Here is a 24,975-nt window from a genome sequence, read left to right as displayed (position 1 = left end):
ACTGTTCTCTCTCCAGAGCCTAGAGCACTACCTTTAGTTGCTTCTCAAAACATTTGCCTTGAGCAATAAAATAAAGGAATATTATATTTAATTGGCTATAGTATTTTAAAGTCTTATATAACATAAAACTTTACCTAAATTTTTTCTTGAGCTGAGAATGCTGATTATTACATAGCTTGTAGTCAGTATGTACACCCTTCACTGAATCTCCTTTCCTACAACTGGAAAGGATTTTATTAGAAGACCTCAGAGACTTATTTTTGCTTTGGGATTTCAAGTCACATGATTCAGTCATGTGAAGGGAAATTAATCCCACCTCTCCATTTTCTACATGACATTGGCAAGTGAATTTCAGAATTGTTTTCATATTTTCTTGTTTGGATCTCTTGGAACTTGAAAACATGCTAACTGCACAGGTTTAAGCCAGGAAAGGGAAGATGGTAATTCCCCTTCCCTTTGAAAATGGAAAAATTATTTGGGAATGAATGATGCAAGTGAGACTATCTAAAAATAGGTTATTACTTAAGATTGCAATTCCAAAATATCAGCAGTTGTATAGTGACTGTTCTCTGCTAGTGGAGTACTTGCAGGTTTATCTTTTGCTGATTCCATAGGAGTTTTCATCACCTTATTGTAGTATAAAGCAGAATCAGGGGCAAAAACTGACTCCCTGAACAAGATGAGAGCCAAGAAGCCAACATTCATTTGCTGTATTCTAAAATAATTAACTTTTCCCTTTCTGATTGAATCCTAAAAGTATAAAGCACAGCCTGTGGTACAATCAGGCTCTAATCTGTATAGAAACCATGGAGAAGAAGTCATTTCCATTCTAGAGTTCAATAAAATGGCCTTGGTGTTGATGAGTTCTGTGTTTGTTTTTGGTTTTTTGTTTTGTTTTTCCATTTTTTCTGCACGTCCATTCCTTATTAAGATGTATTTTAACATTAGGCTTGGGTGTCAGTGCCAGAAAGCTCAAAATAACAACGGAGACGGTCAGTGCTGGTGGGACAGCTATTTCATGGTGCCAGGGATCCTGATTTCTTTCTTGTTGCCCTCATGGTTTGAGATGGTTACGGAGGTCCCAGCCTTCACACCTCATTCCAGCCAGCAGGAAGGAAAAAAGAGTGAAGAAGGTGAAGTCCCTTCTTTTAAAGCTATTTCCTAGAAATTGTACTTCTGTTGACATCCTAGGACCAGAAGTTGGTCATATGGCCATACCTAGCTACAAGGATGTCCATTTGCCCAGCAGAAAAGTGAGAGGTCTGTCATTGAAGGGGAAGAGAACAGATAATGGGAGAAACTGGCAGTGTTTCCAGAAATGACTTAGGTCTGAGAGCCAGTATTGGCTGCTCTCTCACCAGAGTGCCTTGATTTACCTTTAAGTCTGGCCCATGTGCTAGTTAGAACACAGATGTCATTCACATTTCATGTTACAGTTGCAGGTTTGTAAAGATTCTGGAATTCTCAACAATATTGTTGTAGTTACTTGTGGGTACACCAAGAATTATATTAGAGCAATGGCTAAGAGACTGTAGGTTGTGCAGCCAGACTGCCTGAGTTGAATTCTAGCTCTTAAATTTGCTTGCTCTGTGCCTTGGGCGCGTTGTTAAAATTCTCTGTGCCTTGGAAAAGATGATAATAAAAGTACATACTTCAGAGGGCTATTGTGGGGATTAAGTGAGCAGACTAAATTTAACACTCTGAATAGCACCAGCACTTGTGTAAACTCTCATTGTCATCAATTGTTTCCTAATAATAAAATTTGGAAGGAAAGGGATGGAAGAACTAGGCACCCCACCCCTTCTTCTGTTCTACTATGTTTTAGTAGCCCTGGACTCAAAGCATCTGTAATAGATGCTGAGAATTAGGAAGGCTAATGGGTATTATTTTTGTGTTACAGATGACTTCTCTCCAGAGAATGTAAATGACACCGCCAAAGAAACATGCTTAAATTGGTTTTTCAAGATTGCTTCCATCAGGGAACTCATTCCAAGATTGTATCCTTTTTTTATTGTCTGAGGATTTTAAAGAGGCAAAAAAGAGTTACTTGCTTGCTAAAAGAAGGCATGTGATGGGATGCTCTGAACTCCTGTTGAAAATATGATCCCATTACAGTTGCCAGCCTGGAAATACAGGGCCACCACACTCTAGAAAAGCTCTTGGACTCTTGCTTTCTTTTAACACTTTTCTAGTTTTTTACTTTAAATATGATGCCATGTACCAGGCTTTGTTTCCAGTGAGGAATTCCCACATACATTCTTTCAATATTAGTGCTTCATTTTCACGTGTTTTCTCTGGTTCCTGGAATTTGATAGGAACAGGGTCAAGCTTCTCTGCACAATGCCAATATTGAAGAACAGATAATTCGACTTACACACAAATTGAATCTTAGTTATTTGAAGTTCATTTTTTCCCATAAGTCTTGATTGGAAAGGCTCAAAAACTACTTTGTATTTCAGCATGCAGCCATGAGCCAGCTTGTAACATTTTCCAAGTTTTAGTTTAAAAAGATATAAAACTTTGAAAGCCAAATATAGAAACCACAAGCCACTAGCTAACTTAATTGTCTGGGTTGTTGAGAGCCATTATGGCTCCCCCTTTGAAGACATACCTAGTGCTGTTCATGAAGAGTTTAGTTTTTTAGGAAACGGCAGACAACTGTACTTGAACAATAAAAAAATGTTTAAATAAAAGAGTTTAGTTTTTTTCTCCTAAGGAACAGGCCTTCCGGAAAGTGTCTTTTCTTAACGGAATGCTTTTGTAGTTATGTGGAAGCATCCATTCTGAAGTGTAACAAGTTCCTGTCCAAAACGTAAGGCTCTTTCTTCTGAAATGTCCAGAGCCATAGCACTTACAAAAAATCAGTTTGTCCCCCACCCCACACACACTAATGGCAATGTAATAATAGTAGCTGTTACTTAGTAGTTGTATACTTAGTAGCATATTTTCCATGCATTTTCTTATTTAATCCACATGAAAACCTAATGAAGTAGAGATATCATTTTAATCCTCATCTCACTGTTAAATAAACTCGAGCTAGCAGAGGTTGATTAAATAGCTCATAGGAGATCAGCTCAGCTGGATTTGAATCCTGGATCTGCCATTGTTATAATCATGTGCTCTTGAGCAAGTTGTTTAGCTTCTCTGACCCTGAGCCTCCTCCTCTGTGAACGAGACTTTAAGAGGTCTGGGAGGCTCCATTGAGCTGCGTACACCACACTAAGAGCCAAACCTGGCAGGCATTGGCCTGGACTCTGTTTACTGATGCTGTCTAACATGGTGATGAAGATAACAATGTCAGATACAAAAGCCTTTGCTCTTGAACCCCAGACTACCCTGGGTCACTACAGACATTGTTTTGAGAGTAGTTTACAGAGCTTGGGGCAACACGAGCTTCTTTCTGTAGAGTCAGGAAATCTTGAGTCTTGTTGGGTGGTGTGTAGATAATTAACTCCTCAATGCCATGGCTGACTCAAGGTGCTCCATGGAGTAGTTTAGAATCTAGTGTTCAAATGGGTTTGATTGGGATTTAGGAATGTCTGGGGTCGTTTGTGGGGAAAACATTGGTGTAGAAGGAACAGTTATTTTGCCTCACCATTGGGGGAAGCATAATGCCCCAGGCAGAGGTAGTCAGCTCCATGTCACAGGAGAAATACATACAGCACAGTCCCCACTGATGGGGGATACTCATGCCAACCTGGAGTTGTAGGTATTGGGTGATGGGGAAGGTCAGAGCACAGGACAGTAAGTCAGTGCCAAAGGACTATTTGGGGCTGGGCAAAAGGTTTATAATTGTGAGAATGTAAAACAGTTTATTTTTGTATTGTTTATTAATTATTGTATTTGTATTAAAACTGTAAACCGCCTTTTGCCCACCCCTGTAGATAACAGTGAGAATATTGAGAAAATTAGGAGGTACCCATCCACAGAAAATAACTGGGGGACAAAAACTGCTAAATTTACCTAGTAAAGTAAATGTGACAGCAGAAAAAGTGAAGGTTAGACTACAGCACTAACAAGTGGTAAAATGAAAGAAACCATTCAATGAATGAATTGTGAGTGAGGGAAAGACTGTTATTACATAGCCTTAGAAAACTCTGAAACTTTGACCTTAGTTTGTTTCTGAAATCCAATTTTTTTTTTTGCCCCCTAAATTTAGGAAGTTTGGCTTTGTCTTTGTTTTAAAAACAAAGTACAGGGAGGTCTCACATAGGGTGTAATGCTCTCTGCCATCTTTTGTTTCTAACAGGGGGATCTCAGAATGTTTGCCCCGCCTAACTTGCATGATTCGAGGGATTGGAGACCCACTGGTGTCAGTGTTTGCCAGGGCCTATCTATGCCGGGTAGGTCACATCAAGTCCTGTGCTCACAAATGTGACAGTATCCTGTCTCCTTAAATGCTGACATAAGTCTTTGAAAGAAGGACTTTATTAGCTGCTAATTTTAGAGTATGGTTCTTCCACAGAGAGCAGAGCTGTAGGATTTTTCTCTTAAAAATTAATTTTAAACTAGACCTACTTACTGTACTCTAATTAGGGGGCATTTAAGGTCATCATCTTACAAATGAACTAGTTTTCAGAATTAGTTGTTTCTCTGTTCTTGCTGAGAAGGAGGCTCTCAAGGCCTCTGAGCTTATGGGTTGCTTTTCATTGACTTGAAACATGCTTTTCCTTTGTCTTGAAGTTGATTGTTATATTAGCTTTTCTGTCCTCATATTCAAGAGATGACTCAGAGTATGAGTTGGTGAGGGCTGTTTGGCAGGGAGAGCTCCCTGTGATGACAGGTGTTAGGGTCTGTAGAGCCTGGCTGAGGAGGCTGCAGGCCCATCTTTGGCACTGCTCTAATGGACAAGGTGGTCCACGTGGTAAATCACTTAGCCTTTTTTTCCTTTAATGCACCATGACATTTCTACTTAAAATTATTAATTTTTATTCATGAAAAATACAACCCATTTTACAGTTATTTTTCTTCAAATCATATGGGGCCTTTGCCTGTGTCAGCTTTCAGTGGAAGTACTCCTTGCCTGTCCCATCAGCATTATTCGGCTTTAAAGAGGACTTATTGCCCCTTTTGTTGGGTCTTGATGAGCCCTAGTCTTGCTGGAGAACAGAGCTACATAGATCCCCATACCCCCACTAGTAATTATATTTTTAAGTCAGGAGGTGAGAAACAGTAGCCTTTGATTGACTTCTTTGATCTGACCATCCATCATATGATAGTTGTTCTCTAGTCTTGTTACAGAACAGACCCAAGGATGGTGTATGACATACGATTACCGAAAGGACGCCTCACTAGGCTTGCTATGCCTGCTGGCAAAGGAAAGACTCTCAATGCCAGAGATTTGAGAAAAGGAAAGAAAATATTTATTTAAAGGCTATACAGACTTAGAGTAGTGACCTAATGTCTTCATTAAAATACTAAAGTCCTTTAGAACACCCACAGACACACACAGTCCTTCCTTCTCCCTCTGCCCAGTCTGGGGTACCGTATCTCAGGAAAAGAAGTAGAAGTCCATGATTCGGGCTCCTGGCACCATCAAGTGTGTCATGGTCACGATCTCCAGTTAATCCAAAGCCATGTGGCACCTTCTCATGGCCCACCAGCAAGAGTCCTTTCACCCCTTTTTTTCCAGGCAAAGTCTCTCTTGCTTCCTAAGCCACATGACTAAAGGGAGCACCCCAAAGCTGCGGGGTCCCCACATGGGCCAAAGCCACATGGTTCTCCCCGCTATGGCTGCCGCGCCTGGGTTTAAATCCCTGCACCAATCTTCCTCTGCAGCCCCATTTCCGACTCCTCCTGCAATCAATTACACCTGCCAGCATTCCCCTATTCTTCCAGCTTTACTGGGCTTGCATAGTAAGTCAGGGCAGGTGTGGCCCCATGGCATGGAACCAATCTTCTCCAAGCTCTCATGCAGGTGCTGTAACCAGGGGGAGCTGCCTCCCAGTTACATCTTGGGTAGAAGTCACTTCCATCCGTCTGGCTCAAAGCATGGCCACAGCTGTTTAACATACCTATGAAACCAGTTAAAAGTTATAGATAATGTTAAATGACCATCCCAGAGGTTAGCTGCAAAGCTGTTGCTATATAACAATGGCCCTGCTCCTGTGTCCCATCCCCCAGCTCAGCCTTTTGGGGTGGTAAGGATATCCTATATATTTCTCTAATATATCCTGGACACCTTGAGTTCTGGGCCCCATTGCAAATCCCTATTTGGGGCCCCACTCTTGGCTGTACCCTGTTATAATCTCAAGTGTCATAAATCAGTCATTGCCCTCAGAGTAAGTAGCAGACATCCTTTTGAAGGACACTTTCGTAGCTCTGCTTCTTGATATTGAGAATGAAAGAAAATGTCTTCCATTTCAGGGCAACCAGTTCCACTTTTCTAACAGGCCAAAGTGTTTATGTATTGCCGTGCTTGAAACTAGAGGTGAATTTTTCACAGAGGAATATTGGTTATGTTTCTGATAGCACAACTTTGGACCATACTGAAGTTTAAATATTTCCTTAGAAGCAGTGTTTGCTGGGCCTACTGTGCACAGAACACTTCTGGAGCCTCTGGGGAAGATGCCACGATAGCTTTATCGGTTGCATATCCTCACATTGCTGCTCTTCCCCTTGTAAATTGTAGCAAAAGCTTTGAACTTACCTTAACATTATTTGAATAATAGAGCAATGAAAATTTAGAATTACTTCATGTCTTATGAATATGTTTTTGTTTTTTAAATAGAAGTCAGAAAGAGGAGAAATACCTATTCCTTGCAAACCTGTTTGGTTTTAAAGTTTTAAGAAAGCTATGTGAGTTAGGAAAAAGATAATACTTGTTGCATATAAAGTGCCTTCAGTGGCAGCTACATCTTGAAAACTTAGTGACATTAAGGTGAGACAACAGAACCATCCCAGGAACACTGGTGATGAAATATACTGTATCTGTTGAAATCATTTTTTCAATCCAGGCAGTACATTAATTCTCCTGATTGGGTAGTTACTTTTAAACATTTTTTGACAAAAAGAGTAAGACAGTGTATATGCATTAGTAAGAATTCTTAAGGTTTTCAAGTGGCAAAAACCCAATTTGTACTACTTTAAGCAAAAAGGGAGATTGGCTCTGAAGAGTCAGAGAATAATGTAGTCGTGGCTAGATCCATAACCTCAGAGTATTGTCAAGAATCATCCTGTTCATCATCACTCAGCTCTACTTTCCTGTGAATTGACTTCACTCTGAGCCATGCTTTCTTTTTTTTTTAACTGTCCACTGTAAATTATTTTTTTTTAAGATTTTATTTATTTATTTTTAGAGAGGGAAGGGAGGGAGATCGAGAGAGAGAGAGAAACATCAATATGCGGTTGCTGGGGGTCATGGCCTGCAACCCAGGCATGTACCCTGACTGGGAATCGAACCTGCGAAACTTTGGTTCACAGCCCATGCTCAATCCACTGAGCTACGCCAGCCAGGCCAAGCCATGCTCTTTCTATACAGTGGCCCACAGCAGCTCCAGACTTTCATTTTTTCAGTGTAGGAATCCCAGTAGAATGAGAGTCCTCTTTTCCCTAGTAGTTCCAGTCAGAGTTTCCTGGCTGAATTGCCATATGCTGTCTTGTGACCCAAGATAGTATATTGATGTGTATTGTTTGTTGATGGAGCAGTCACTGTGGCCATAGGACAACATATGATTACAGACCCAGTCTAGGTCATGTCCCCATCCCTGGAACTCGGGGTGGGCTGGGTCCAACTCTGTCACAAACCTGATCCAAGAGAAAAGTTTGATTTTCCACAGACAAAAACTGAGAACAAATGCCAGACAGACAAAAGCAGCAGATGAAAATCATGAACAACTACCCTTGCTCCTCTGGGAAGAAATCTTTCAGACCCAGCAGGTTTCCAAGCTGCTCATTTGGCTAAATGGGAAGGAACACACAAAAAAAAAAAAAAAAAAAAAAAAGCAGTGAGTGTGCAGGGTGTACAGAGAGCTCAATACTTTATTAAAGGAAAGTTTAATAACTACTCTTCTGAGTCACAGTCCTTTCAGCTCATCTCCACTGCTAGTCCACTGGGCCTTTCTTTGTTGTCCCCTAACAGATAATTATTTCCTTTCTAAGATATGATTGAGTGGAATGAAAGAAAACAGAATCAAAACATAGTAGAACTGGATGTAACATTTGTTGTTAGAGCCTTTTAAAAATCTGTCTTGTTTGGAAACATCGCCAGTAGCCATAGAGGTGCCCTTAGAATTTAACAACCCATGAATCTTTCATAATTCTTCTCAAAGGAATTTTTGATAGGCATCTGTGAAGATAATAGTAAACATCACTATTTCTAAATAGTAAACATACTATTTATAATCTTCAGGCTTCTGAGTGAGGAGGAAATGAGTGGCAGAAATCTGACCTGTTGTAAAAAACTATGCACCAGAAAAGCAACTTTCCTTACAAAGGTGTTTTTGCATTAAAGCCGGAAAGTATCTGAGGTATATCTGAAGAACTTAATTTAAGGAGCCAGTTGAGATACTTTGTAGCTCAGACCTTCACTTTTCCATCTAGTCCAACGCCTCTAGCCACCTTCTCTCTGATTAGCAAATTCTTTCTACAGGAAGTGTTAGTCGTGAATACAAGACCAATGGATTATAGCATTGTTATGCTTCATGCTTATCTTATGTAAAATTTCTTAAAATATATTATAATTTGTCTGCTTCCATGCCTGCCTAGTAAAGAATGAATCCATATATTTTAACAATGCAACAGTGAAGTCCCAGCTGACTCTTTTATATACCATAATCCATGTGTGTTAATCATTTTTCAGAGTCTAGGAAGAGAAAATCGTATATATAGCCTTGAGAGTACATTCCTCCTAGTGCTGTATTAATTTGTTTTCCTGGTCATCTGTTCAAAAATACATTCATTACCTTTGGGAAATTACAAAGATGATTACTGCGAATGCCTCTTTTTAATTAAAAATATCTTCTATTTAAAAAAAATGAAAATTGTATGCTTATTGAATAAGATAATAGGTAAACAAAAAATAATAAGAATGATCTTTCTGGTCTTCTTCATGCCTGTATCTATCAGTGTGTACATTTTTAATTTACAAAATGGCACCATACTGTATATATTATTTGCAGCCTGTTCCACAGTCAAGGTAATTTATTTCTTCTTTTTCTTTTTTGGATGCAGGTGGGAATGGAAGTGGCTCCACATCTTAAAGAAAGTCTAAATAAGAACTTTTTTGACTTCCTTCTTATATTCAAACAGGTAGGAGAACAATGCAGTTGAACAGTTGATATAACATGTACATGATCACAAATTCACAAAACTCAATTGCTTTTGCAAGTTGAGACTACCTTAAAGCTCTTTAAAAGTGTAAACCCTAGAGCTATGTCTGGTGTGGCTCAGTGAATTGAGTGCCAGCCTGTGAACCAAAAGGTTGCCAGTTCGATTCCAACTCAGGACACATACTTGGGTTGCAGGCCTGGTCCCCAATAGGGGTTGTGTGAGAGTCAGCCACACATTGAGGTTTCCCTCTTTCTTCCTCCCTTCCACTCTTGAAAAATAAATAAATAAAATCTTTAAAAAAATTGTGAACCCTAGAAAATTATACTAACATCTGTTACAGACAATTAAAATATGTTGTTTGTACTGAGCAAGCAGAGAGAATTAATATGCATTTGTTAACAGGAAATGTCTACAGTTAATCAGACTTCCATTTTAACATCTGCTGGCTCCATTTTTATCAGGTTACTTCTTTCCACAGTGCATATTTCCAGAACATCTCAGCTCAGTGACATGGGAAACTTTGCTGTTTTCTTCCAGTTAAAAAAACAAATAAACAAAACCCTGTGAAACTAGGCAATTTCTGTCAGGACCATGCAAATGCTTCTAAGTATGCATTCTTGAGTTACATACTCCTTGTTTATAATGTGACTTTCCTTCTTTGTCTAAGTGTGTATTTTGTCTCTTGTAGATTCATGGGGATACAGTCCAGAACCATCTGGTGATCCAAGGAGTAGAGCTCTCATCCTACCTGCCCTTGTACTCACCTGCCATGGACTGGATCTTTCAGTGCCTTTCCTACCATGCCCCCGAGGTAACTGCCACAAGGCTTCAGTGTGAAGTTCACCTTGGAGGAGGAATGCTGGTGCTCTTCTGAGTGTTCTAAATGACCTCTATACCAGTGTGCCCTGTAGGTTAAACAGGACCCTTCCTTAATAGCTATAGCAACATAGTTGGCATCCAGAAGGTTGTAGAGGGCTCACCACTGTGGCTGGTTCAGCACTGAGTATTTTTCCTAATTGTCTTGTTTGACTGCTCTGGGAGTGGATGTGGAAACTCGTAGAGGTACCACATACTTGATTGCAAACAGAGCCATCCTACCTCTCTGCTAATTGTCTGAAACACATGAGCAGACTGACCTGTTTGAAAGTGAAAACACTTATATTTCCCCCTTATTTTAATGAAAGGCAAAATCAGATTTAAAGTAAAAGGTTCATGTCATAAGGCATTCTTCCTTTTAAAACACCAGTAATCTCAAAGGGTGACAGAAGTGGGAAGAGCTATCTTGGGGAATAAAGTTCTAGGAATCATTACTACACTATAAAAAGTGATTTTTAAAATTAGGTCACCTGAATAATAATAAACTCCGATGCTCGGGACACTTAAATAGGAAAATAAGGTGTCTTATAAAAAATCATTTTCTTTTTTTTACACACGTTTTATTGATTATGCTATTACAGTTGTCCCATTTCCCCCCCTTCATTCCCTTCCACCCTGCACGCCCTCTCCCACCCACATTCCCCCCTTTACTTCAGGTCCATGTGTCATGAGTTCTTTAGCTTCTACATTTCCCATACTATTCTTAACCTCCCCCTGTCTATTTTCTACCTACCATCTGTGCTACTTATTCCCCATACCTTTTCCCCCTCTCTCCTTCTCCCACTCCCTTGTTGCTAACCCTCCATGTGATTTCCATTTCTGTGCTTCTGTTCCTGTTCTAGTTGTTTGCTTAGTTTCTTTTGGTTTTGTTTTAGGTGTGTTTGTTAATAATTGTGAATTTGCTGTCATTTTACTATACATGCTTTTTTTATCTTCTTTTTCTTAGATAAGTCCCTTTAACATTTCATAAAATAAGGGCTTGGTGATGATGAACTCCTTTAACTTGACCTTATCTGAGAAGCACTTTACCTGCCCTTCCATTCTAAATGAAAGCTTTACTGGATAGAGCAATCTTGGATGTAGGTCCTTGCCTTTCATGACCTGGAATACTTGTTTCCAGCCCCTTCTTGCCTGCAAGGTCTCTTTTGAGAAATCAGCTGACAGTCTGATGGGAACTCCTTTGTAGGTTACTGTCTCCTTATCTCTTGCTGCTTCTAGGATTCTCTCCATTTTAATCTTGGGTAATGTAATTATGATGTGCCTTGGTGTGTTCCTCCTTGGGTCAACTTCTTTGGGACTCTGAGCTTCGTGGACTTCCTGGAAGTCTATTTTCTTTGCCAGATTGGGGAAATTCTTTTATTATTTGTTCAAAATAAGTTTTCCACTTGTTGCTCTTCCTCTTCCCCTTCTGATACCCCTATAATTTGGATATTGGAATGTTTAGAGATGTCCTGGAGGTTCCTAAGTCTCTCTTCATTTTTTTGAATTCTTGTTCCTTCCTTCTTTTCTGTTTGGTTGTTTCTTCCTTCTGGTCCACTCCATTGTTTTGAGTCCCAGTGTTCTTCCCATCATTATTGGTTCCCGGTGCATTTCACTTAGTGTAACCTAAGGCAATAAAGGCATTTCACTTAGTATAGCCTTCACTTTTTCATCTAATTTACGACCAAATTCAACCAATTCTGTGAGCATCCTTATCACCAGTGCTTTATCTGATAGGTTGGCTATCTCTTCATGGCTTAGTTGAGTTTGTTCTGGAGCTTTGATTTGTTTATTCGTTTGGGCCTTTTATTTATTTATTTTTTTTTTGGTCTTGATGCGCCTGTTATGTAGTGAGGGGTGGAGCCTTAGGTGTTCAGCAGGGTGGAGAAACCAGTGGCTGGGTTGTGACACTGTATGTGCGGCAGGGGTCAGAGAGGGAATAGTGACACTTGCTCCACTCTTTGTTGGATTTCAGTCCCTTTCACTGCTTCTCCCAAGCACCCTGAGCCCTTCTGGTGCTGATTCCTGTGTAGGTGGGCTTATGTACGTTCTAAGACCCTGTGGGTCTCTCTAATGAACTCTCCTGTGAGACTGGGCATCTCTCCCGGCACCTCAGCCCCCATAGGCATTTTCAGTTGGTTTTTTGATGCTTTATTTCCTTGTGCTGGAGCCCTGGGTTGCGCAGTCTGTCTTGCTCCCCAGTCTCGCCTGGTTTATCTGCATGCGAATGTGGGACCTCCTGGTCAGCCAGCTGCCTTGTGCCCCTCATCCCACTCCACAATCGTCACCTTGCTGAGTATGCCCGCTGCCATCCCATGCCTGAGTTCCACAAGCCACCACTTTTTTTTTGCCGGTGAACCCTCTCTGCCTGGCTCCGCCCCTTGTATCCATCTGGATGAATGTGTCTTCTTTAACTCCTTGGTTGTCAGACTTCCATACAGTTGAATTTTCTGTCAGTTCTGGTTGTTATAATTTTGTTTCTAAATTGTTGTTGTCCTTATTTTGGTTGTGCAAGGAGGTACTGTGTGTCTACCTACACATCCATCTTGGCCAGAAGTCAGACAGAATTCAAAAAATCATTTTCAAAATGCAAAGAATGGATGTCATTATGGAATGTGGTGGTGAAAATATATGTGAAAGTATGATGCCTAAAAGCTTTTTAATATTGGCTAGGTTGTGTAAGCTAAGGAGCTAGAACAGTATGTATCTTTTAACAGGTCACACTTCCAAAATATGGGATTGTCAATCTGGCTGTGGTATTTGGTAATATACAGGGCAGACAGAGAAAATATAGGGGAAAGGAGAACCATTAAGATGAGAGGAAGGGGAAATGCTTTCAGTTATTAATATCTGATATGTAAAATTTCAAATCAAAATTGAAATCCAAATACCCCTCCCCCCAAAAATTCACAGAATGATTCAGAAAGGCTTTTTTGTTATTGTTTGATGATAGGCTTTCCTTCTCTTATACAATTAATTAAAATAAAATTATAGTTAAGTAAAAACCAGGTTATGCTCCCTACAACAGGCACATCCTACACATGTTGAATGGAATTGCTGAAAGTGGACATTCTTGTCTTGTTCCTGATCTTAAATAAAACGTTTTTAGCTTTTCATATTTTAGTATGATGTTAGCTATGGGTTTGTGGTATATGGCCTTCATTATGTTGAGGTATGTTCCCTCTATCCTTACTTTGCTGAGGGTTTTTATCACAAATGGGTGCTAGAACTTATCAAATGCTTTTTCTGCATTTATTCTTCATTTTGTTTATCTGGTGTATCACATTCATTGATTTGTGGATATTGAACCAACCTTGCATCCCAGTAGTAAATCCCACTTTATCATGGTGTTTGATCTTTTTAATGTATTGCAGGATCTGGTTTGCTAACATTTTGTTGAGGATTTTAGCATTCATGTTCATTAGGAGTAGTGGCCTAAAATTTTCTCTCTGTGTAATGTCTTTAGCAGGTTTGGTATCAGGGTAATGCTGGCCTTGTAAACTGAGTTTGGGAGCCATCCCTTCTCGTTAATTTTGGGAATAGTTTGAGAACAACAGGTATTATCTTCTTTTACTCTGGTTAAATTCACTTGTGGAGGCATCAGGTCCAGGACTTTTCTTTGTTGGGATTTTCCAATTACTGGTTCAATTTTGTTAGTAGTTATCAGTCTGTTCAGATATTGTTTCTTCCTGATTCATTCTCAACAGATTGTATGTTTCTAGTAATTTATCTGTTTTTTCCAGATTGTCCAATTTGTTGCCATATATTTTTTGTAATATTTCCTGATATTCCTTTGTATTTTTTGGTTTCATTTTGTCCCCTGTTTTATTTCTGATTTAGTTTATTTGGTCCCTCTTTTTTTTTTTTTTTTTTTTTCTGATGAATCAGGCTAAAGGTTTGTCAATTTTGTTTAACTTTTCAAAGACCAGCTCTTAATTTCATTGACCTTTTCTATTATTTTTTTAGACTCCAGATCATTGATTTACACTCTGATCTGTTATTTTCTTCCTTATATACTCACTTTGGGCTTTGCTTGTTCTTCTTTTTCTGGTTCGTTTAGGTATAAATTTAGATTGTTTATTTAAGATTTTTCTTGTTTCTTAAGGTAGCTGTATCACTATGAATTTCTCTCCTAGAATTGCTTTGTCTGTGTCTCATAGATCATGGGCTATTGTGTTTCATTTCTGTCTCTGGGTATCTTTTGATATCCTCCTTGCTCTTGTTAACACATTCATTGTTTAGAAACATCTTATTTAAACTCCATATCCTTTGTGTGTTTTTCAATTTTCTTTTTTAAAAAATGTTTTTATTTCTTCTATTACCATTTAACTTCCTTATACGCCTTCCCCCCTACAATCACCACACTCTTGTACATGTCCATGAGTCCTTTTTCCTTTCCACTGTATCCCTTAATTGCCCGTCCCTCTAACCTCCCTGCCTATCACAATAGCTGTCTTCCTATTTCTATCTATGGGTCTGTCTCTATTTTTCTTGTTACTTCAGTTTGATCATTAGATTCCACATATAGTCAAATTATATGGTATTTGTCCTTCTCTGGTGGCTTATTTCACCTAGCATAATGTTCGCCAGGTCCATCCATGCTGTCACAAAGGGAAACATTTCCTTTTTTTTTTATGGCTGAGTAATATTCCGTTGTGCAAATGTCTCATAGTTGTCTCATCCAGTCATCTACTAATGGACATTTGGGCTGCTTCCATATCTTGGCGAGTGTAAATGATGCTGCGGTGAACATGGGGTGATTATATTCTTTCGAATTAGTGTTTTGGGTTTCTTCAGATATATTCCCAGCAGTGGGATATCTGGATCAAAAGACAGACCCCTTAATTTTTTAAGGTATCTCCATACTGATTTCCACAGTGACTATACCAGTCTGCATTCCCAGCAACAATGCAAAAGAGTTCCCTTTTCTTCACGTCCTCATCAGCACTTGTTGTTTGTTGATTTATGATGATAGCTATTCTGATGGATGTGAGGTGATATCTCATTGTGGTTTTAATTTGCCTTTCTCTGATGATGAGTGACATTGAGCATCTTTTCATATGTCTATTGGCCATCTGTTCTCTTTGCAGAAGTGTCTATTCATATCCTTTGCCCATTTTTTAATTGGGTTGTTTGTTTTTTTGGTGTTGAGTTTTCTAAATTCTTTATAAATTTCGGATACTAACCCCTTATGAGATATATTGGCCAATATGTTCTCTCATTCTGTGGCTTGTCTCTTTATTTTGTTGATAGTCTCCTTAGCTGTGCAAAAACTTACTAGTTTGATAAAATCCCATTTGTTTATTTTTTCTTTTTTTCCCTTGCCTGGGAAGATATATCAGACAAATTACTGGTCTGAGCAATGTCTGAGACTTTATTGCCGATTTTTTTCCTTCTAGGATTTTTAAGGGTTCTGGTCTAATATTTAAGTCTTTAATCCATTTTGAGTTTATTCTTATGTGTGGTGTAAGAAGGTGGTGTAGTTTCATTTTTCTGCACATATCTGTCCAGTTTTCCCAATACCATTTATTGAATAAACTGTCTCTAGCCCATTATATGCTTGGTTCTTCTGTCAAATAAATAGTAATCGACTATAAAGGTGTGGGTTTTTTTCTGGGGTCTCTAGTCTGTCCCATTGATCTATGTGTCTGTTTTTTTGCCAGTACCATGCTATTTTGATTACTAGTACTATAAATACAGTTTGCTCTCAGGTAGTGTGATTCTGCCAACTTTGTTCTACTTTCTTAGGATCACTGTTGCTATGTGGGACCTTTTGTGGTTCCATGTAAATGTTTGAAATATTTATTCTAGTTCTGTGAAATGCAACATTGGAATCTTGATAAGAAATGCATTGATCTATAGACTTCTTTGAGTAGTATGGACATTTTAATGATGTTAATTTTTCCTATCCATGAATATGGTTTGTGATTCCACTTAACTTGTATCTTCTTCAATTTCTTTCTTCAGTGTCTTACAACTTTCTGAGTACAGATCTTTTCTATCCTTGGTTAGATTTATTCCTAGGTTTTTTATTCTTTTTGAAGCAAATGTGAATGAGATTGTTTTCTTGATTTCCCTTTCTGTTCATTATTGGTATATAAAAATGCAACTGATTTCTGGATATTAATTTTGTACCCTGCTACTTTGCTGAATTCATTTATTAATCTAGTAGATTCTTGGCAGAATCTTGGATTCTCTATAGTGTCATGACATCTGGAAATAAAGATAGTTTTACTTCTTCCTTTCCAATTTGGATGCCTGTTATGTGTTCTTCTTGCCTGATTGCTAGAGCTGGGTCTTCTAGTATTATGTTGATAAGAGAGGTAGAAGTGGACATCTTGTCTTCTTTCAATCTTAAGGGTAATGCTTGTACTTTTTGCTCATTGAGTATGATGCTGGCAGTGTGTTTGTCATAATGACAGTATGTTAGGTACTAATAGTACCTAACAGTAGGTACTAATATACTGACAGGTATGTTCCCTCTGTTCTCACTTTGCTGAGAGTTTTTATCATACATGCATGCTAGATTTTATCAAATGCTTTTTCTGCATCTATTGATAGAATTGTGTGTTAGAATACATTTTGTTTATGTGCTTTATCACATTTATTGATTGGTGAATGTTGACCTATCTTGCATTGCCAGAATAAATATCACTTGATCATGGTGTGTGATCTTCTTTATGTGTTGCTGTATTTGATTTGCTAATATTTTGTTGAGGATTTTAGCATCTCTGTTCATCATAGAAATTGGCCTGTCATATACATCTTTGTCTGGTTTTGGGATTAAGATAATGCTGGCCTGGTAAAATGAACTTGGGAGGTTTCTTTCCTCTTGAATTTTTTGAAATAGTTTGAGGAGAGGTGAGGTATTAGTTTTTACTGGAATGTTTGGTAAAATTCACATGTGAAGCCATCCGGTTCAGTGATTGTTGGGAGTTTTTTGACCATTGCTTCAATTTCACTAGGTATAATCTGTGTATTCAGATTCTCTGATTCTTCTTGGTTTAGTTTTGGAAGATTGTATGTTTCTCAAAATTTATCTGTCATCCAGTTTGTCCACTCTATTGTTATATAGTTGTTCATAATACTTTCTTACAATCCTTTTAATTTTTTGGTATTATTTATTTCTTATCTCTCCTTTGTGATTTTATGTACTTGGGTCCTCTTTTTTTCTTGATCAGTCTGGTTAAAGGTTTATCAATCTTGTTTATCTTTTCAAATTACTAGCTCTTCGATTCATTGATATTTTGTATTGATTTTGTAGACTCTGTTTTGTACATTTATGCTCTAATATTTATTTTTTATTTATTTTTATATGTTTTTAAATATATTTTATTAATTATGCTATTATAATTGACCCGTTTTTTTCTTTCCTTTATGCCCATCCACCCCACACCCCTACTCCCACCTGGCCTTAGTTCATGTCTATGGGTCATAGATATAAGTTCTTTGGCTTCTCCACTTCCTATCGATTCTTAACCTCCCCCTGTCTATTTTGTACCTACCATTTATGCTTCTTACTCCCTGTACTTTTCCCCCATTCTACTTCCTCTTGTGATCTCCATTTCTGTGATTCTGTTCCTGTTTTAGTTGTTTGCTTAGTTTGCTTTTGTTTTTGTTAATTTTTAGATTCAGTTCTTGATAATTGTGAGTTTGTTCTCATTTTACTGTTCATATATTTTATCATCTTCTGTTTCTTAGATATCTAAGTCTCTTTAACATTTCATATAATAAGGGCTTGGTGATGATGAACTCCTTTAACTTGACCTTATCTGGGAAGCACTTTATCCGGTCTTCCATTCTAAATGATAGCTTTGCTGGATAGAGTAATCTTGGATATAGGTCCTTGGCTTTTAAGATTTTGAATACGTCGTTTCAGCCCCTTCTTGCCTGCAAGGTTTCTTTTGAGAAATCAGCTGAAAGTTTTATGGGTGCTCCTTTGTAGGTTACTCTCTTGTTTTGTCTTGCTGCTTTTAAGATTCTTTCCTTATCTTTGATCTTGGGTAATGTAATTATGATGTGATTTGGTGTGTGCTTCCTAGGGTCCAACAGGTTTTTACTTCCAGAGGTTTTGAGGCTTTATTTCCCCAGGCTGGAATCCTGGATTGCGCAGTCTGTTGTGCATCCTGTTTGCCTCGCCACCCAGACCACCGGCCTCTCACCCACCCTGGTTCTCTAGCCTGCTGCCTTGCTGTGAGTCCTCTCCACCCTGGCTGCCTGTCTCCGCTTCTCCTACCAGTGTGAATGAATGTTTCTTCTTTAACTCCTTGGTTGTCGGACTTCCATACAGTTCGATTTTCTGTTAGTTCTGGTGTTTTTGTTTTTAAATTTGTTGTTGTCCTTAAATTTGTGGTTGTCCGAGGAGGAACAGTGTGTCTACCTATGCCTCCATCTTGGCTGGAAGTCTCATTGTGGTTTTAATTTGGATTTCTCTGATGGCTAGTGATGCTGAGCATTTTCTCATATGTCTCTTGGCCCTGTGTATGTCCTCCTTGGAGAAGTGTCTGTTTTTAACTGGGCTGTTTGTCTTTCTGGAGTGGAGTCGTGTGAGTTCTTTATATATTTTGGACATAAAACCCTTGTCCGAAGAATCGTTGGCAAATATATGTTTTCCCATACGGTTGGTTACCTTTTCATTTTGCTGATGTTTTCTTTAGCTGTGCAGATTCATTTTATTTTGATGAAGTCTCATTTGTTTATTCTTTATATCCCTTGTTCTAGGGGTCATTTTGGTGAAAATAATGCTGTGTGGAGTATCTGAAATTTTCCTGTCTATGTTCTCCTCTAGGATTTCTATAGTGTCGTGACTTACATTTAAGTCTTTTATCCATCTTGATTTTATTCTTGGGTATGGTGTAAGTTGGTGATCGAGTTTAATTTTTTTGCATGTAGCTGCCCATATTTCCCCAAACCATTTGTTGAAGAGGCTATTTTTAACTCCATTTTATGCTTCTGCAACTTTTGACAAATATTGACCATAGAGACATGAGTTTATTTCTGGGTTTTGTGTTATGTTCCGTTAATCTATGTGTCTTTTCTTATACCAGTACCAGAATGCTTTGACTATATTGGACTTGTAATATAGTTTAATGTTAGGTATTGTTATCCCCCCTGCTCTGTTCTTTCACAATTGCTGTGGCTATTTGAGGTCATTTATGGTTCCGTATAAATTTTTTAAATCTTCTGTCTTTGAAATATGTAATTGATATTTTAGTAGGGATTGAATTGAATCTGTAAATTACTTTGGGTAACATTTTGATGATGTTAATTCTTCCGATCCATGAACACAGTATATGTTTCCATTTGTTTGTGTCTTCCTTGACTTCTTTCTTCAGTGTTGTGTAGTTTTCTGCGTATAGGTCTTGTACATCCTTCGTTAGGTTTATTCCTAGGTATTTTATTTTTCTTGTTGCTATATCAAATGAGAATTTTTTCCTGATTTCTGCTTTTGATGTTTCATTGTTGGTATACAAAAATGCCTTTGATTTCTGGATATTGACTTTGTATTCCACTGTTTTGCCAAATTCATTTATTAGGTCGAACAGTTTTTTTTGTTGAGTTTATAGGATTTTCTTTGTACACTATCATGTCATCTGCAAACAATGACAGTTTTGTTTCCCCCTTTCCAATTTGGATGCCTTTTATTTCCTTTTCTTGCCTGATTGCTGTGGCTAGGACTTCCAATGTTGAATAGAAGTGGTGAAAGTGGATATACCCTTGTCCTGTTTCTGATCTTAGTGTGCAACCTTTTAGTTTTTGCCCATTGAGTTTGATGTTGGCTCTGTGTTTCTTGTATGTGGTCTTTATTATGTTGAGGTATGCTTCCTCTACTCTCCTTTGCTGAGTTTTTTTTTTGTATAATAAATGTGTACTATACCTTATCAAATGTTTTTTCTACATCTTTTGATATGATCATGTGATTTTTGTTCATTTTGTTTATAGGAAGTATTACATTTATTGATTTGTGGATATTTTACCATCCTTGCATCCCTGGGAAGAGTCCCACTTGATCTTGGTGTATGACTTTTTTTTGTATTGCTCAATGTGGTTTGACAATGTTCTGTTGAGGATTTTAGGGTCTGTGTTCATCAGCAATATTGACCTGTAGTTTTCTTTCTTTGTCATGTCTCTATCTGGTTTTGGGATGAGGATGTCCTCATTAAAAGACTTTGGGAATCTTTCCTCTTCTTGGATTTTTTACAGTAATAGTCTGAAAAAGATAGGGGTTAGCCATTCCTTAAATGTTTTGTAAAATTACCCTGTTAAACCATACAGTCCAGGGCTTATGTATGATGGGAGTTCTTTGATTACTGCTTCAATTTCACCAGCTAGTATCAGTGTGTTCAGGCTTTCTGCTTTTTGATTCAGTTTTGGAAGAATGTAATTTTCCAGAAATTTGTCCACTTCACCCACATGTTCACCCATGTTTTCAAATTTTTGGCATATAGTTGTTTGTAGTAATTCCTTATAGTCCTTTGTATTTCTGTGGTATCAGTTGTAATCTCTCCTCTTTCATTTCTGATTTTATTTATTTAGCTCCTGACTCCTTTTATTTTCTTGACGAATCTGCTTAAAGGTTTGTTGACTTTGTTTATCTTTTCAGAGAAACAGATCCTGGATTTATTGATATTTTGGATTGTTCTTATGCTTTCTCTGTCATTTAATTCTGCTCTGATCTTGGTTATTTCCTCTCTTCAACTCACTCTGGGCTTTGTTTGTTGTTTCTCCAGTTCTTGTAGAAGTAGGGTTTGGTTATTTTTTCAAAATGTTTCTATCTTTTTTAGGTAGCTCTGTATTGCTATGAACTTCCCTCTCAGGACCACCTTTGCTGTAGCCCATGAGTTTTGGTCTGTTATGTTTTCATTTTCATTTGTTTCCAGAAATGTTTTGATTTCTTTCTTGATCTTGTTCATTAACTGAGTGATTGTTTAATAGCATGCTGTTCAAACTCCATGAATTTGAAGGTTTTTGAGTTTTTTCCTTGAGGTTGGTTTTAGTTTCAGGCTTTTGTGGTCTGCAAAAATGCCTGATATAATTCCAGTTTTCTTGAATTTTTTGAGGTTTGTGTTTAGTCCTATCATGCAATCTCTCTTTGAAAATGTTACATGTGCATTTGAAAAGAATGTGTATTTTGCTTCTTTGAGATAAGTCCATTTGATTGAAGGCATTGTTCAGTGCCTAGGTATCCATGTTGATATTTTGTTGATCTATCCATTTTGGAAGATCTATTTTGGAAGATCTATCCATTTGTGATAGTGGGGTTTTAAAATCCCCTAGTGTAAGCGTGTTGTTGTTGATATCTTTCTTGAAGTCTTCTAAGATTTTCATTATTTGAATGTTCCTATGATGGGTGCGTATATGTTTATAATGTTTATGTTTCCTTGATGCATCCTTCCCATGAGTATTATAAAGTGTCCTTCTGGGTCTCTTTTTATGGCCCTTGTTTTGAAGTCTGTTTTCTCTGATATAAGTGTTGCTATCCCAGCTTTTTTTCTCTGTCCATTTGCTTGGAATATTTTTTCCAACCCTTCACTTTCAGTCTGTGTAGGTCTTTTGTTCTGAGGTGGTTCTCTTATAGGCAGCACGTGTTCGCATTTTGCTTTCTTATCCATTGAGTCACCCTATGTCTTTTGATTGGAGCATTTAATCTGTTTACATTTAAGGTTATTATTGATAGGTACTTACTCATTTTCTGCCCTTTGTATCTGTGTTCCTCTAGTTCTCACTCTTTTTCTTCCTTTTTTAAAAGCAGTCCTTTTAGCATATCTTGCAGTTATGATTTGGAAGAGTTGTATTCTTTTCAGCCTTTTTGTCTGGGAAACTACTTATTTCACCTTCCATTTTAATTGAGAGCCTTGCCTTGTTTTTTATTACTTGGAATATTTGTTGCCATTTCCTTCTAGCTTATAGTGTTTCTGTTGAGAAATCAGCCTGTGGCCTCATAGAAGCTCCCATGTATGTCACTTCCTGTTTCTCCCTTGATGCCTTTAAGATTCTTTCTTTGTCTTGAAAACTTGGCATTTTAATTATGGCATTTTAATTATGATGTTTCTAGGAGTAGGCCTATTTCGGTTTATTTTGAATGGGATCCTGTGTGCTTCCTGAACTGGCATGGCTTTCCCCATCTCCAGGTTAGGGAAGTTTTCTGTCATTATATTTTCTATCCCTTGTTCCTTTTCTTCTCCTTCTATATTCCTATGATTTGAATGTTACTCCATTTTATGTCCTTCAGTTCCCTTTAGCTATATTCATATTTTTTAATCTTTTTTCATGCAGTTGCTCTACCTGAGTATTTCTTTCTACTTTGTCTTCCAGATCACAAATTTTGCCTCCTCCTTCATCCAGCTTGGTTGTAATTCCTTCTGGTGTACTTGTTATTTCAAATATTATATTCTTCATTTCTTCCTGGTTCTTGTTTATACTTTCTATTTCCTTTTCCATACTGCTGTAATTCCCAGTCAGTTCCTCGTAGTTGTCACTGAGTTCCTTGAGCATCCTTATAACCATTCTTTTGACTTTATGTCTGATGGTTTGCTTGCCTCCACTTCCTTTAGTTCTTTAACTGGGAAATCTTCCATTCCTTTCAGTTGCAGGTTTTTTCTTTATCTCCCCCTTTAAGTGACTCTTGTTGGTTGTTTCTGCAATTCTAGATGCTCTGTTTTCCCAGCTGTCTTTATAGGGTGAACTTCTGTGGTAAGGGTTCTTTGGGATTCAGTGATATGGTCTCTGATTTCCTTGTCTGGATGCTCTAGGGTTGCCCTTTCATCAGTTTCTGTTGACTCTCTTGTTTTACTTAGGCTTTACCTGTTCCTGGTTCCTTTGTTGTTGGATTCTCCCCTCCAGCAGGTTTATTGGTATTCGCAACGCTGACCTTGTGTTGTATGCTATTGTACAGGTGTTGGTTAACAAAGCAGCATTAACAGACCACCAAACCTATGCCAGCAAAAAGAACCCCCTACCACATCAGCGGTCTGAACTTCAATAAAACTAAGATTAATAAATATGAAGAGGGATGGAGGATATTGCAAGATATGATAAAGGGAATATGAGATGACTAAAAGAGGGGGGAAATGTATTGTAAGCTGAAGGAGAATTGATAAGAGTTGGGATAGAATGTGAAGAAATGGAGAGAACAAAATTTACAAGGTAAGTAAAACACAAAAGGACATTAGGAACAAAGGGATAAGAAGAAGGAAGAGTATACTATGAGGTCTGAAGTAAAATTGGAAAGATACTGGACCAACAGGAGCAAAACTGCAGAAAATTCACAGCAGGGTTGATAGTTGTGATAGCTGAATGAAGTTTAATAAAGGTGGAATGGGAATAAGAGTATTGTAAAAAATCAGAAGTGAATATGAGATGTCTACAGTAAAGAAAAATGATTTTGAGAGGATGGGGGAAGTAAATGAATAAGAGTAAGGAATAAAGTTCCCATTGAAAGTGGGGGAAGGGAAAAAATAAGGGGACAGAAATCAATGAAATAAAATTCTTTACTCCACTTGTCAGAGGCAGGGGGAAGGTGAAATGGAAAGACAGCAGGAGAGTATTCTATGGGATTTAAAGTAGAAATAAGTAGTGAACAAATAGGAATTCCTTTGTAGAAGTGCAGCAGTAACTGATATTTCACCCAGTTAGCTACTGTTTATAAAAGGTGAAAAGGAAATAAGTCTCTTATTAAAAGGGAAAAAAATGTGAAGTGACTTAAGAAAGGAGGATGCTTATGCAAGGATAGGTGGAGGAGATAGTGATAGTAAGGCATAGAAACTTGGTATAGTGTGAGAGAAAATACAGTTTACCACAATAGTAATAAAGCTCAAGAAGATGGTGAAATTGATTAAGACTTGGGAAGAGTGATTAAGACTTGAACTTTGTATAGCAATAGTATGGTAAGAAATATATAATCTTAATAAAACGAATAAAAAATAAAAGACCATGTCTAGTGTGTCATTTGGAATATGAGTGAATTTAAAGAAAAAAATGAAAATGCAATATGAAAGGGTAAATAAAAAATCAAACAATAAAAACAAAACAAAAAATCTAAATAAATGGAAATAAAAGAACTTTAAAAATGTAAGTTTTGATGGATATGAAAGTGAATTTATCTTAGCTCTTGTTTATCTCCTTCTGACATCTTTCTGAATCAGTCTCTGGTTTTCTCAAAGCTCCAGGTCTTATTGTCTTACCCTGGAAAGAAAAACAAAAAAAAGGCTTCCTACTGATTTTAAACCTGCCAAGCAGGTTTTGCAGGCTTCCTGAAATGTGCAGGCAGAGGGGGACTGGGGTCAGTTTTTTTTTTTCTCTCTCTCTCCTGTGGTTCCACAAGGATAGGCACATAGTCTAGACTACAGTAATCACAGGTACCCAGTTTCTAGTCCACACCCTCAGAGCACTGTGCGGCCCTCAATGTCTACTCTGCACATTTGTGCTAGGCTGGCACTGATAATCCACCTCATTTTGCAACCTTTTGATCAGTCCGTGAGGTGCACTGAGTGACGGCAAATCATGCCTACCCCGCTTCTTTGTTGGCCTGGTGGGTGCACCCTCATCTTGTTTATGTCTTTCATCTGTTCTTTTATACTTAAAGAAATGCCTTTAATATCCTTTGTCTTACTGGATTAATGATGATGAACCTCTTGAGCTGTACCTTATCTAGGAAACTCTTTATCTCTCCTTGATTCTAAATAATAGCCTTTCTGGTTAGAATACCTTGGTTGTAGGTCTTTCCTTTTCATCAGTTTGAATGTTTTTGTGCCTATCCCTTCTGGTCTGCAAAATATCTGTTGAGAAATCAGCTGACAGTTTTAGTTGACCAACTAACTGCTTTTCTCTTGATGCTTTTAAGATTCTCTT

At 37.9% G+C, this 24,975-nt stretch overlaps 1 protein-coding gene across 4 annotated transcripts in view; it reads left to right on the top strand.

Annotated features, from left to right (window-relative positions):
* VPS35L (VPS35 endosomal protein sorting factor like) overlaps positions 1-24,975 on the top strand; it is a 157,991-nt gene that overhangs the window by 60,058 nt on the left and 72,958 nt on the right. For all 4 annotated transcript variants that reach the window (XM_045848853.1, XM_045848851.1, XM_045848854.1 and 1 more), the window contains 5 exons: positions 1,901-1,997; positions 2,765-2,812; positions 4,250-4,343; positions 9,172-9,249; positions 9,959-10,081. In XM_045848853.1, the coding sequence (XP_045704809.1) occupies positions 1,901-1,997; positions 2,765-2,812; positions 4,250-4,343; positions 9,172-9,249; positions 9,959-10,081 (440 nt within the window). The remainder of the gene's footprint in view (positions 1-1,900; positions 1,998-2,764; positions 2,813-4,249; positions 4,344-9,171; positions 9,250-9,958; positions 10,082-24,975) is intronic.

The sequence above is a fragment of the Phyllostomus hastatus genome, unplaced genomic scaffold (assembly GCF_019186645.2).
Source record: "Phyllostomus hastatus isolate PE091 unplaced genomic scaffold, TTU_PhHast_1.1 phas_contig_64, whole genome shotgun sequence".
Taxonomy (NCBI): Eukaryota; Metazoa; Chordata; class Mammalia; order Chiroptera; family Phyllostomidae; genus Phyllostomus; species Phyllostomus hastatus.
This window is presented reverse-complemented; position numbering and strand designations above follow the sequence as displayed.